At 35.3% G+C, this 15,207-nt stretch overlaps 1 protein-coding gene across 3 annotated transcripts in view; it reads left to right on the top strand.

Annotated features, from left to right (window-relative positions):
• The window catches only part of PIEZO2 (piezo type mechanosensitive ion channel component 2), a 150,447-nt gene that overhangs the window by 88,017 nt on the left and 47,223 nt on the right, over positions 1-15,207 (top strand). For 2 of the 3 annotated variants that reach the window (XM_070942380.1, XM_070942379.1), the window contains exons 18-23: positions 6,451-6,483; positions 6,832-7,079; positions 11,372-11,532; positions 12,303-12,479; positions 13,384-13,500; positions 14,697-14,897. In XM_070942380.1, coding sequence (XP_070798481.1) covers positions 6,451-6,483; positions 6,832-7,079; positions 11,372-11,532; positions 12,303-12,479; positions 13,384-13,500; positions 14,697-14,897 — 937 coding nt within the window. The remainder of the gene's footprint in view (positions 1-6,450; positions 6,484-6,831; positions 7,080-11,371; positions 11,533-12,302; positions 12,480-13,383; positions 13,501-14,696; positions 14,898-15,207) is intronic. The other variant, XM_070942381.1, reaches the window with a different exon arrangement.

The following is a 15,207-nucleotide window of genomic DNA, read 5'->3' as shown; positions in this document are numbered from 1 at the left end:
TCTGTAGTTAAATAACTGAGATCAGAGAATACTAAACGCCTACAGTTCAATGTTGAGCTATCTATGTATTAATCTATCTATTCTCTATTATCAGCTATTATTGTAATACTGTTCTGCTCTTTTTAAAGTCTTGATAGCTTCAGTTCCATCTGTTGCAGTGACTGTTCATTAAGGACTAGACTCAAATATTTATTCCTGAATAGACTTGATACTCTTTAGTGCCTCCCTGTAATTGAACATTTCTCTTTCTGTTTTTTTGCTTCTGTATCACAATTTTCTATATCTGCATTCTAAGGGGTTCTGCACAGCATAATATTGATCATGGGTGGCTGGCTGCTGTAACTCTAACGTTGGCAATGATGACTGTAGCTTCTTACTAATGACTGTTCTGTTTGGGTCTTTACCGAAGCACTCTTATGGCTGGCTTATTATGATACCTGTTTATATTCAATGTGATTGAGGCTGTGCATCTTCATAGTATAGTAAGAATGCATTACAATCTGGCTGGATTCTAGTGGAAAATATGGCTAAGAAATAGAGGCGTGCAAGACAAATATTCGTGGTCTGGTTCAGTTCTGATGCATCTTGATGCATCTTGCTCATGTTGGAACCTTTTGGTTTTTCACACACATTCTTTGCTAATTTTTTGCATCATGCTAGGCACTGCTAGCCATTTTTTAAAAAACATATTTTTTCATGATAATCTTGGTTTATATTCCAGGATTCAGGAATAGTTGATAGGCAATGTAATTTACATTGCTTATTGGTAAAATGCAAATATAAACCTAGAGGAAAAAAAATGTTTGTAAAATGTTTGTTTTCATAAATTATTTTTATTCTTGTTCAAATGTTGCATTTGTTATGTTCAAAATATAACTAACCTGGACTAACAAGTTGACTTGTTGGCTTGACTTACAACCATTCATTTAGTGATAGTTCGAAGTTACAACAGTACTGAAAAAAGTGACATGATTGTTTTTCACACTTATGATTGTTGCAGCATCCCCATGGTTACATGATCAAAATTTAGACGCTTAGCAGCTGGTTCATATTTATGACTTTCTGACAAGCAAAGAAAATGGGGAAGCCAGATTCACTTAACCATAAATTTGGTTTTCCCGTTTGCTTGTCAATAAAGGCTCATTGTGGTTGTAAGTTGAGACTACCTGTACAACAAAACTGCAGTAAGTCAAACTTACCCTAGGAATGGAGAACACTTTTAGGAGGACTGTTCAGTTAAGCATATCCTTCTGAATGTTATCTTGGTTTGTAAAAGTTGCCTGTTGGTCATCTGTAGTCTCCTTCTTTCCCCTTTTCTGTTTTTTGCTCTTCGAAGAATTTACTAATAAAATTTCTAAGATACTTTTTCTTATATAAGTTTTTGAAAAGACAAGGTGTGTTGCAGTTGCTGTTTTCTTCTTCACTTATGATCAGCAGGATTTTTTTAAAAAAAATGTTCTCAAATTAAGGCAAAGTATTTCTTTGCAGTGTTTCCCACTTTATACTGAATATTGTTCACTTGTACTCTGATATTTAGTCCATAATTTGTCTTGATTTATTTTTTGAAGTAATAAAAAACATCTTCCAGTTCGTGCATTTAGTGAATTATTTAGGCAAATTCATAGATGTTTGAATTGTAAAGAACTTGAAAGTTGATTTTTGTAAAGTTCGATTTCTTCCTCTTCTCTACCATGACCCACCAGCATTAAAAAAGAGAACTAGTTGATGAGTATGGGAGATCATGAAACAGATCCCCAGACTGGATCTGTCCAATTATGGAAATTAACTTGGACATGCCTAGTTCATTCTAAAGAAAAATTTGTGGGCTTCACTAACTTCTATGTGAAAGGAAGTAATGTTTTCACTACTGTAGGTGGTGAACAAGCTGTAAAAATAGTCCTCAGTTATTTATATCTTGGTGGAGTCATCTGAATAGAAATAAGTTGGGTCCTAAAAATTAAAGTCTTTTTGTTTGTAACTATAAGATGCATTTATCAATCTAAAAGAAAGATATTTATGTTTAAAGTTCACTTACTTCTCTGAGCCATAAAAGTGGATTAACATGTTTTGAAAACTATAATTCCATTGCAAATTTGGCATTATTCATGCTTCAGTAACTTTTCAGAAATTATTTTCCCAATCTTATTATTTTTATTTTCATTCTGAATTCATGAGAAATGATGCAGTAATACTAATAAATCATTTTAATGGACCAATTGGGGGAGTAGGTGTCCATTAAATAATTAACTTTGAATAAATTTTATAAATTAAATAAGAAACTATTTTATGGCAGTAGTTATTTGTGTAATTTTTATAAATTACCAGTATATCATTTCAATCAATTGTTGTTGTCATATCAAATGATCACACAAATGATGTACATTGTACATTCATTTAATCAATCACATCAGAAATTCATTGTTTCAATACTCCTAAATTAAGTTTCACTTACTGTTTTCCTAAAGTAGCTCGCCAGTTAGGAAGACATATGAAGACATGTTTATACTGGCAAAAATGTATCTTTCAGTTCAACGCATGGTTTTAAAAATGAAAAATTGGCAAATAAAACTATCTAACCTAGACAAGCATATGTGACATAGAGTCTGGAGGTAGAAGTCAGGCAGATAGATGAAGCCTATGGCTCACAGATAAGGAGTTTGTTCCTACTCATAAAGTAAGAACAGCCAAATTCTGAGATAGGAAAGAGAAGAAACAACTGGTTCGTAAAGGATTGATTGTTAACTGAGTTAAAATAGAAAACAGAAATTCTTCAAAGGCATAATTCTGGCTTAATACCATCTCCTGTATTGTTTGTTCATTGTCTTTATACGGGAATACCATCAGCTGTGTTGAGCAGATATGACACTGAAAAAAGAATACTGTTTTTTATTAAGTTTAAACATCAACCACTAGGTAGACTAGGGGTCGGCAACCTTAAACACTCAAAGAGCCACAAAGGTCCTAACCGGAAGTCCCCCCATTCAATTCTGGACAGTTCCCCCACCATAGAGTCTCCTCCTAGTGCGGCATCCTTTTTCCTCTGCCAACCGGAAGTCTGGTTCCCCCACCATAGAGTCTCCTCCTAGCGAGGCGTCCTTTTTCCTCTACCTGTCTTAACCGAAAGCCCTATCAATTATGGAGCCGACTGGTGACAAGGAGCCGCAGCAGAGGGATGAAAGAGCCACATGCGGCTCCAGAGCCACAGGTTGCTGACCCATGAGGTAGACTGACTTTAAGACTTTTAGGATTTCAAAATTTGGGCTTTTGGAGGAGGATTGGTTGCTATCATTAGGCTCAGAGTACAAACTGATGTGAAATTCCGTGGTTAGTGCGACTATTTTACTTTGACTCATCCAAGTCAACATTGACAATATAGCAATAATTAAAAATGAGCATCATAAACACTGATTAGGCACCCCCAACATGAGTGATGTCAATCTGGCCACGCCCACCCCAGCTATGCCCCCCCAGCGCCCCCAAAGTCAAACACAACCCTGATGCAGCCCTCAATGAAATTGAGTTTGACACCCCTGCCTTAGAATAATACTTATGTGACTATATTTTGGGTTATATATGTATGAATGATACCTCTTAAAATAAGACATTTGCATCATATTTTATTCATCACTTTATGGCTATGATTCTTCATACATAGAAAGAAATAACAATGAAATCAGTTAACTTATTTCAGTATAATACCCTATTTCCCCGAAAATAAGACATCCCCTGATAATAAGCCCAATTGGGCTTTTGAGTACATGCACTAAAATAAGCCCCCCTGAAAATAAGTCCTCCCCAAAAATGCATGTGCAGCTGGTCCCTGCCATTTCCTCTGATTAGGATTAGGGAGACAGAGCTGGAAATCAGGTAACATGGCAAGAGGAGCCCTGTCTTGCTCCACGTGCCCCAAAATAATAAGACCTCCCTGAAAATAAGCCCAAGTGCTTATTTCGGGGTGCAAAAAAATATAAGACAGGGCCTTATTTTGGGGGAAACACGGTAGGATCCAGGGGTGAAATGCTCCTGGTTCGGACCGGCTCGGGCGAGTAGGTAGTGATGGCGATGGGCAATTCGGAGAACCGGTAGCAAAAATCCCTGCCCCCTCCCCCCATGCCCAGCTGAGCCGCGCAATCATCAGAGGCTTTTTTTTCTTTTAAATGGCTCTGACCAGCCAAGGTCTGACGATCTCAGCTGTTGCCTGCTAATCGGAAGGAAAAATCCCTCCCCCTCCCCCCCTCAGCTTGCTTACCTTAGCTGCTGGTCGAAACGCCTTGCTGTAATCCCATTGTAAATCCATTGCATCAGCAAGCAACTGAATCTCCCTGCCTGCAATCAAGCAGGCAGGGAGTTGTGGACTTCAACTCCCAGAATTCCTCAGCCAGCAAAGCAAAGCTGGCTGAGGAATTCTGGGAGTTGAAGTCTACAAGTCTTAAAGTTGCCAAGGTTGGAGACCCCTGTTCTATTGGGTAAGGTTTTTTTCCCCTTTGGGAGCTTTAAAAAAATAGTTAATTGGGTTTTTTTCTTTTTTTAGACCTAGCCATTTAAAGTTTAGGAAGTTTTAAATTTAGCTGCTTTTATATAAAAATAAAAATAAAATAAAATAATATTTGTGCAGCTTTCTGAGATTTAGTGTGTTTCTGTAGTGTTTCACTCTAACTACACAAACACACAAAATCTCACAAAGCTGTATGTGGAATGTTGTGTGTGTAAAGTGTGAAAGTTGTTTTTTTGGGCTTTTTGTGGCTGTGTGAGGTTCCTGCTTGTTGCAGGGGCCATTTTGGGTCTAGCACAGCTGCTTTTACATTGTGGATGAGCCAGTTGTGTTGTGTTGTGTTGTGTTGTGTGTGTGTGTGTGTGTAAAGTGTGAAAGTTGTTTTTTTGGGCTTTTTGTGGCTGTGTGAGGTTCCTGCTTGTTACGGGGCCATTTTGGGTCTAGCACAGCTGCTTTTATATTGTGGGTGAGCCAGTTGTGTTGTGTTGTGTTTTGTAGGTTAAAAAAGGGCAAAGAAGTGACATTGACTTGGCCACGCCCACCTGACTAACAAGCCACGCCCTCCCAGTCACCTTACCACCAAGCCCCACTCACTAATTAAGCCACGCCCACAGAACTGGTAGCAAAAATTTTTAGATTTCACCCCTGGTAGGATCGTCAAAGTATAACCTTCAGGGACCTTAACAGTATCAATAGTGGAGGAGGGGGCAGCCGATAAAGTTAGTGACTGAGGATCCTTTGTAAAATTATGTTCTAGTTCATAATTATCTGATTCTTGTTTTTTTATAACACCTTTAAATAACTACAACAGATGGCCCATTTTTATCACCAAAACTTCCATGTAGAGTATCCATTCCCTCTGGATATTCATTTAGATAATATTTTGAGGCAAGAACCATTATTGTTTGTTTGTTTATTTATTTGCCAGCCAATAATTGATTGATTTTCAATATCTCCATTCCTATCAATTACACATAAGCTTCCAGGCTTTAGCACTGTTTTCACTGAAAACCGTTTTGAGAATTTGGGATGGCCAGCAATTTATCCCTGCATATCTATTAATATGTTATCCAATTATTTGCTTGAATCTGCATGCGCTATAATGTAATGGCATATTTATTCCTTTGATGCAGTCCAGTCCTTTCAAGAATTTGTAGCACTTAGTTTTCTACTGGACAACGTCTAGTAAGTCTTGTAATTGTAGACATGGAATGAAGTCTTTAAGTCTAGGCAAACATATTTAATGTTAGACAGATTTATATTAGTGCTGAATCTGAAGTTTCACTCTCCAGTGCCAATGTTTTACAAAAAGAAACTAATGCTGCATCCTGAGAGTTTTGCTTATCACAGATAAACAAAAGTGAAATGTTTTTCTGAGTTTCATATAACCTTGCTACTGTATGATCTTTGAAAGGAGACAAGGCAAATAATGTAACTTAATAAAATAACATCAAAATTCTAGAATACATATTGTAATTGCTTCAATTTTTTACATTGATATAAACAATGTACTGTGTACTTTACACTGAACTTACCTACATAATTCTTGAAAGCATAACTGGAACAATATGGATAATTCATAGCATGTCATATATTAACCTCTTCCAAAAGTGTTCATAGAATTTTTGCTTTTCTGTGCTTATCCTCAATTGGGAAAATACGCCAAGGAATCTAAAGAAGAATCAGCTCATATTTTTAGAAATATAAATATATATTTAGGATATGATTTATTTAAATTGGGAGGATTCATACTTTCATATTCATACCTAGAAAGAGTAATTCAAAATCCTGGAACTGTACTTTTTGCTTTTGCAAATCCATTCTGTTAAGACTAAGACAATATGTTTTTGAAAGCTGCCACAGATGGGTAATGCTAATGAGTCGTATAGCATCATGTCTTATCTCTGATCTTCCTCTTCTCGTTTCCTTTTTTCTTTCTGTTTCAATTATTTGAGCAGCATCAAGAAAAAATTACCAATCCATCAAAATGAGTAAGTCCCCATGTGAAGTCATGAAATGCTTGCTATTACATGTCATTTCATGCTTCTACAACTTAAACTTTGACCATTTTTTCCCCTTTGTGGGGAAATGTCAAGTTTAGGTGACAATATCACTGATTACTGATGTGAATATTAGCATCAAAATAACAAATGATTGCTACTGTGGTGCAATCCATGTGGCGTTTTCATTTTTTGAACAGTGTGTGACTCATGTATTCCAGTTCGTTTTAATTTATAAAATGCATTTCCAGTTCATTTTAATTTATAAAATAACCAAATTTAGTGTTTTCAGACTTAAAGCTGTTCAGTTTGTTGACATGACCATTTCTGTACCACTAGACTGGTGCATCAAGATGAAAGCTTGCCTGATCTCACAATGATGAATTTGAATGCCAATATTGAACAGGAAGAGGAAAAGATGTTGCAAGATCAAGAAAAAATGTTGCAGGAAGAAAATATAGTGGAAAGAAGAAAAAGTGAAAATGAAGTAGATGATAATGAAAAAAAGGAAGAAGAATTGGATGAAGAAGGTGAAGGTGAAGATGAAGATGAAGATGAGGATGAATCGGAGACAGAAGAAATATCAGGTAGAGTTGTGGATGGATGATCAATTTTATTTTACTATTTGGATGATTAGCATGGAATAAATTAGAAATTTCTGACAGCATTTTGTATCTTATCAAACTTTCTTTAAAAAGAAATAAATATATACATAAAATATATTAAATATATATTCAGTAATGAATTAATACAGGTAATGAAGTGCATATTGGATTGGGATTATATGATGTTGGAGTGTAACAATGTGGTAAATGTTACAGAAATTATAAAATGCAGTACAATTATATTGTTAACAGTGACTCAATTAAATAAGTGGTTTGCTTATTTGGGGGGGGTGTAAGAGAGAGAGAGAGAGGGAGAGATGTTGCATTGATTAGCTCTTCATTTTATTTATTTTATTTTTTTTCAATTTATATGCCACCCTTCTCCCTGAGGACTCAGGGCGGTGCACAGCCAGAATTAAAAACATGAAATACAAATATTAAAAACAATTAAAATATATATAAATTTGGCCCAAAAATTTAAAAATCACAAACCAATTAAAACATTTTAAAAATTTAAAAATTTCTTCCTAAGCCAGCCCGGCTTGCTGGAAAAAGTGGGTTTTAAGGTAAGGTGACCAGATTTTAACATTGGTAAAGAGGGACATTGTGGGCGTGGCTTATTTTGTGGGCGTGGATATCTGGTCATGTGACTGGGTGGGTGTGGCTAGCTGGTCATGTGACCGGGTGGGCGTGGCTAGCTGGTCATGTGACCGGGTGGCCATGGCTATGTGTATAGGGTAAGGTGAACAGATTTTAACATTGGTAAGAAGGACACCATTGTGGGCGTGACTTATTGTGTGGGCGTGGCTTGGAGGCCATGTGACTGGGTGGGCGTAGCTAGCTGGTCATGTGACCGGGTGGCCATGGCTATGTGTATAGGGACTACTCAGAGGGCTGAAAAGTCATTTCTGACAGGTCCTCACACTTTTGACTGGTCCTCACACTTATGACCATCCTCACATTTATGCCCGTGCAGTATTCTTAACAACCATGTCACTCATTTCACAACTGCTTCTCTTCACCATGGTGACAAGATAAGGCAAAAATGTAAAATGTGAGGACAGTCGTAAGTTCGAGGACTGGTCAAAAGTGTGAGGACCAGTCAAAAATAACTTTTTCAGCCCTCTGAGTAGTCCATATGCACAAAAGGACTAACCAGAGGGCTGAAAAAAGTCATTTCTGACAGGTCCTCGCACTTTTGACTGGTCCTCACACTTATGACCATCCTCATATTTATGCCCATGCAGCATTCTTAACAACCATGTCACTCATTTCACAACTGCTTCTCTTCACCATGATGACAAGATAGGGCAAAAATGTAAAATGTGAGGACAGTCATAAGTTCAAGGACTGGTCAAAAGTGTGAGGACCAGTCAAAAATAACTTTTTCAGCCCTCTGAGTAGTCCATATGCACAAAAGGACTAACCAGAGGGCTGAAAAAAGTCATTTCTGACAGGTCCTCGCACTTTTGACTGGTCCTCACACTTATGACCATCCTCATATTTATGCCCATGCAGCATTCTTAACAACCATGTCACTCATTTCACAACTGCTTCTCTTCACCATGGTGACAAGATAGGGCAAAAATGTAAAATGTGAGGACAGTCGTAAGTTCGAGGACTGGTCAAAAGTGTGAGGACCAGTCAAAAATAACTTTTTCAGCCCTCTGAGTAGTCCATATGCACAAAAGGACTAACCAGAGGGCTGAAAAAAGTCATTTCTGACAGGTCCTCGCACTTTTGACTGGTCCTCACACTTATGACCATCCTCATATTTATGCCCGTGCAGCATTCTTAACAACCATGTCACTCATTTCACAACTGCTTCTCTTCACCATGATGACAAGATAGGGCAAAAATGTAAAATGTGAGGACAGTCATAAGTTCAAGGACTGGTCAAAAGTGTGAGGACCAGTCAAAAATAACTTTTTCAGCCCTCTGAGTAGTCCATATGCATTAAAGGATACAGCAATAGAGAGGGATGAAGGAATGGAAATTAGAGTAGGAGTGAGGGTAAGAGAGGGAGGAAGAGAGGAGGAGAAGGAGAAAGGAAGAGGAAGTAGGGAGGAGAAAAAGAGGGTGGGGGGAAGAGAAAGTAAGAAGGAAAGAAAAGAGAGTGGTGGTAGGTTTGAGGAGAAAGATTGCTGTACAATAAAAAAGATGAAAGGGAAGAAAGCCAACCCCAAGCAAATATAAAGATATTAAGATTAAGAATGAATTGTTAAACTTTAAAGAATAAAAGAGAACAAATATGAATAAATGGCAATAATTAGAAACACACATACAAACATACAATGTATTTTCTTTGAACAGAATATTTGGCTGGTTCACAAATTTAAACAGCATTTAGTCATTTCAATTAAATTTACAATTTCTATATTTCCTTTTTGCCATATTTATTCCTCATCTATTTTTTTTAAAAAAACAATATTACCCTTCATCCTCATCTCTAATCTTAATCAAATTCAATTTTTCCCTTCTATTCTATATTATACCCCTTCCCATTGTCATCTATTTTTATATCCATCCTCACATTGGTTAATTATGTAATTATGTAATACAGTTGTTTAATACAAATTCAACATTTTAATATAAATCAATTAGTTATATAACTATCTTTTTTGTATATTAATCAATATGAACATGAATATTCCAATTATTTCCATGCAATCCAATTTCTTACAAATCAATTAATTATATTTACCAATAATAATAAACCAAATAATTTCCCCCATATATTCCTCCAAACCACAACTTAACCATTTCTGCTTTCAACACAATATACAATTATTAATAGTATCTCAATTATTACAATTCCCTAGTTAAATAGAGCTTTTTTTCTTTTGTGTTTTAAAATCTTGAACTCTCCTCTTTTGCCCAAAATTTCCCATTGTTTGCAGTTTTGTACCTACCTTTTTTGGTGAGGAAAAAGAAAAAGAAAAAGAAAGAAATCTCTCTCTGCCTCATTTTGTCACGTTGCAGGTTTAGTTTTGCTTTCGCCTTTGTTTTCAGTATAGCTAGGGGGAAAAAAATCTGCTCCAGGAACTTTTTGCAGCTTTTTGCAGCTAATTAACCTAGCGGAAGCTGTTAACAGGGGCTGTTTTTTCTATTTTTGCAGGCATGGGTCTATTCATTTTTTTTTAACACTGATCAGCTGTAGGTCGGCCCTTTGAAGCCCCGCGGCAAGAGTTTAAAGAGTTTTTTTTCCCTCTAGCCATCAGCGGGGATTCAGGAGGCAGCCGGGACTCAGGAGGCAGAATGAAAAATCGGGACTTTTTTAAAACGCCGCGGGACGCGGGACAAATTGCTCAAAAGCGGGACTGTCCCGCCAAAAGCGGGACGTCTGGTCACCTTATTTTAAGGGCATGGCGGAAGGCACTGAGATCTTGGATTCTCCTTATCTCAGGGGCAACTGATTCCAGAGAGTAGGTGCCCCCACAGAGAAGGCTCTCCCCCTGGGGGTCACCAGCCTACATTGTTTCCCCCCCTACATTTTGGAGGGAATAAACATGTTTGATGATAGAAGTGGTGGCATGGTTTCAGTTGAATCATGATCCCCTGTAATGCCAAACCAAAATAAAAAAAGTTTATCTGTTTCTACTAATCAAAAAAGGCAACAATATTTGTCACTATGGCAAAGATTTTCTGATACCTTACAATAATATTTTGTACAATTAATATTATAGTAGTATAGTCATTGGTAAATGTAGGTTATTTTACAATTTCTATTTCATATGCAAAATATAAGATAGGTTTGTCCCAAAGGTGCTTTTCCAAAAGGAAACTGGACTTTCTTGTTTTTTTCCTTGAAAACGTTTCAGCGACTAGGTGACTGCGAAGTGTATAAATCCTTCCATTCCCCATCATTCAGTTAGAACTGAAGAAGCTTTTTGGATGAAAAACGAAATGTTTTCAAGAAAAAAAACCAAGGAAGTCCCATTGCCTTTTAGAACAGAACTTTTGGGACAACCATGACTTGAAAGATTGACAATCTCCATAGACATAAGATAGATTTCTTTTATTAGCTTGTATTTTAGTTTTTTTTAATTGTTAAACTTTTACTTTAAGATAAAGATTGTCTTATTAATTGGATACGCATAAAAATAAAATTTAAAAATAAAAAAGATCTAATACTTTTTTTTTTTTACTTTAAGGACAAATGTGTCTCTGTGTGTATATGTATATATAAAAAAGTGTATTTCCACTGAAAATAACAGTAGTTGTTTTTTCACAGCAGTGGAAAAGTGTTTCACTGCATCTTATTTGTCTTTTAGATTTAAGGAACAAATGGCATTTGGTAATTGACCGTCTAACTGTACTTTTCCTGAAGTTTCTCGAATGCTTTCATAAGCTTCAAGTTTTTGTATGGTGGCTTTTGGAACTACACATAATCAAAATTGTGTCATCATATATTATATGGGTAACGGTAAAAGAGGCAAGTATATAATGGGTAGCCCACTTTCTCTTGCAGTATCAGTATTACAGTAGAATGCAAATCACTTTATCTCCTTGAATATATGAATCTGAGGTTTTGCATGACCTATGTGGGATTGAAGCTTCCTGCTAATATCAAGCTGCCAGCGTAAAGGAGTACCCTTGAAAAATATGTAACTGAAAATGAACTCTGTTAGGCTTTCATCGTTTAACAATATATTTCTTTATGCATTTTATTTTTCAATTTGAATCCTTCCTGGCTATCAAATGTATAAAACATAACGCTTGTCCATAAGACGAGCCCTTGTAAATGATATCAGATCTCAAAATGTAAATGGTCTGCATTGTAAAATTTGTACTGTATATTTTGAAGATTTGGTTGCACATTGAAAAACAAAATTTTGTTTAGTAACTGTCCATCCATTGAAGTGTTTTAGTGCACCCCACATCTTTCTTTCTATTTGGTTGAGTTCAGGGGTGGGTTCTACTTACCTTTACTACCAGTTCGCAATGGGGCTGCGCACGTTCCTGATGATGTCAGGGTTGATGGGCGGAACCTCCCGCCGGTTTTACTACCGGTTATTGCAAATCGGTCTGAACCGGGGGCAACCCACCACTGGTTGAGTTTAATTCCAAATGAAACCAAGGAAATAAATCTTTCCATGTTTTTCATTTTTTTCAGTAATAAATAAATACATGAGGTAGTACAGTAAAGAATTTTCCAATTTGTCATTTAATCTAAATGTTATCTTTTCTGTTTTGTCCTTCTAGGTTTCTCTCATTAACTATGTGTTTGTGATCGCCTGGGCTTTTGCTTTACCATATTCTCAGTTGCGTCCATTGGCATCCGGTGTCTGCACAGTTTGGACCTGTGTGATTATTATCTGTAAAATGTTATACCAGCTTGAATCTATTAATGTTGCATCATTTTCTATCAGTTGTCCAATGGTATATTTCATTTATTTTTTAAAATTAATCATTCATGCTATATCTAAATATTTTTTAACTGGAGGGACTTATGAATTAGAGAGATGACAAATGACTCTGAAATTATCCAAGCAGTTTTCCCAAAATCAGGAAAATATTCTGGTAGTATACATCTTTTGTTTTTGTTTTTCCAACCCTGTTGAGATGTTAGTTATTTTATGTTTTTTTAAAAAATAAGTAAATAGCGGGTAGGGTATTTTTTTTTCTAGAAAGGGATCTATTTATCTTTTTGATCTGCCTTGCACCAAATTAAGGAGGAATTCTCTGCTGCTTGATCTCTTTCAGAAAACACCTTAAAATAAGTCTATAAGTGTGGAATTATTTATTATTATTATTTATTAAATTTATATACCACCCTACTCCCGAAAGACTCAGGGCGGTGAACAGCCAAGATAAAATACATGTAATACAAACATTAAAAACATTTAAAAATATATTAAATACTATGGCCCAAAAAACAATTTAAAATCACAATTATAAAACCCAATTTAAAATTTAAAACAATTTAAAAGAGGTTAGGCCAGTGTCCATGTCTTCAGTTTTCTCCCATAATTTTGCCTTCTTAATTTGATTAGGTCTTCATCCTGTCCTCCTTAGCTTGTCAAATTGTCTCTTTAGGCTGGATATGAGGTTTGGGTTACTTTGTATGGGATAAAAAATGACAAAGTTTGTACATTTATATATTTTTTTCATAGCAAGTTTTTAAGATTTTTCTTTATCTTTAGTCTTAATAATAACTCCCTGAAAGATAATTTATAAAGCATTTATAAAGTTAATGAGAAACTGTTGAATTATTTAGCTATACATGCATTATTATTACACATACTGCCTGAATAAATCAGAACTAATGTTTTTGTTATTTTAGCCTAATACTACTGAAAATCAGGAAAACCTGAATGAATCACTTCTCTACAAAAAACCCATTGATCCAACTGAGTGGGTTGGATTAAGAAAGTCCTATCCATTGCTTGTGTACTTGAGGGTAATTATAATCTGTTCTCTATTCAGCATTTTCAGTTCTTGCATTCTTCTAGTAGAGATGAAACGATAGCTCAGTATTATATAATCTTGGAAGTAGAACTGTTCTCTTTGGAATCTTTCCTCAAAGATTATGAAGTTATGGGATGAGAAAGGAAATTACAATAATGAAGTGTACTTCATTACAGTTCTGATAGCCTTGGTTCATGAAATGAAAAAGTAGTGATCTATTTTAAGCATTTCCAATCCATTCCTTAATTTTCAGTTCTTGTAGCAAAATAACTGCTTTTTAAAATGTATTTGCACAGCCTGTTTAAAGAAATAATACACTTAGAATTAACTGTAATTTCATTTTTTGTTAATAAACAGTAATTTAATTTAATTTAAATTGTAATACACTAATTTTTAGAATTAGTTTATGTGAATAATGTATGTCTCTTTCCAGTTACTAATAATATAATATAATATAATATAATATAATATATGCAAGATTCTTATAGGTTTTTTTAAAAAAAAACATGAGCTGCAAACTGGTTCTACATCTTTGTTATATTTTGTTATTTCTGTATCAAAACTAAGCCAGAGCTAGAGATGAGTGGGCAATCATGGTTCCTTTCATGAAAATATCACTACCTCATTCTGTAAACTTTAACATAACATTAAGTCACCCTTAGAGCTACACAGCTTCCACCACAGGCTATTTACTTCTGCCTCATAACCTATCAGAACAAAGTTTATTTGCCTGTCTGACTATGATCCACTCCCCTATTTGTGGCTTTGATATTCATATGCTGTAAAATAACCCATATACAGTATAACCACAAATGGGATTGGGTATTTTTAGAATAAATGTGTTATCAATTAGCATTTTTTTCCTCCAGTGCTTAACTAGTAGCACAGGAAAACAAATCTCAGTTGCAGCTTTTCAGTTTTGTATAGAAAAGTCCTAAGGTTGGGAAAATGTTAATAAATGTTAATAAACAAAGACCTAGACGTAGCGATTTTATACATTTTAAATCCATTATCTTTATAATTAATATAAACACATAGCAAAAGTGTTTCACATAAATTGACATAAATTGACATAAATTATTATGTCAAAATGCACATTGAGTGCAAATAGTTCAGGAGTTTTGCTGTAAGTAGTAGAATCAAGGCTTTTCTTGGATCTGAAGTATTTACAATTTCCTTCTCTTACAGAATAATTTGCTGATGCTGGCAATTCTGGCCTTTGAAGTTACTGTTTACCGACACCAAGAATACTATCGATGTCATAATAATCTCACTGCCCCAGAAACCAAAACTATTTTTCATGATATTACCAGATTACATTTGGATGATGGTATAGTCAATTGCCTTAAGTATTTTATAAACTACTTCTTCTACAAATTTGGTTTGGAGGTAAATTTACACCAGTATGGTTAAAGCAGTACTGATAGTCCTTAATTAGTGACCACAATTGGAACTAGCAACTCAGTCACCAAGTGAAAAATCTAGCCAAATAGGTTAAATGTATAATGAAACATACTCTCACCCACAATCAATTTAAAGAAAGACAATTTGAAATGTTTTCAGTGTTCTTCCTAGGGAGAGAATTTCATAACTAAAGGGGAACATAGAAAATCATATTTGAGGTTCTTGGATGAGGTTTAGGATATTGCAATCTTCATTTTGCAAACATGTTTATAATATATCAAGATATTTGTGCCAA

The sequence above is a fragment of the Pituophis catenifer genome, unplaced genomic scaffold (genome assembly GCF_029215685.1).
Source record: "Pituophis catenifer annectens isolate HBS135680 unplaced genomic scaffold, rPitCat1.0.hap2 SCAF_3, whole genome shotgun sequence".
Classification (NCBI taxonomy): Eukaryota; Metazoa; Chordata; class Lepidosauria; order Squamata; family Colubridae; genus Pituophis; species Pituophis catenifer.
Note: the sequence above shows the minus strand (reverse complement) of the source record. Positions and strands in the feature narration are given on the sequence as shown.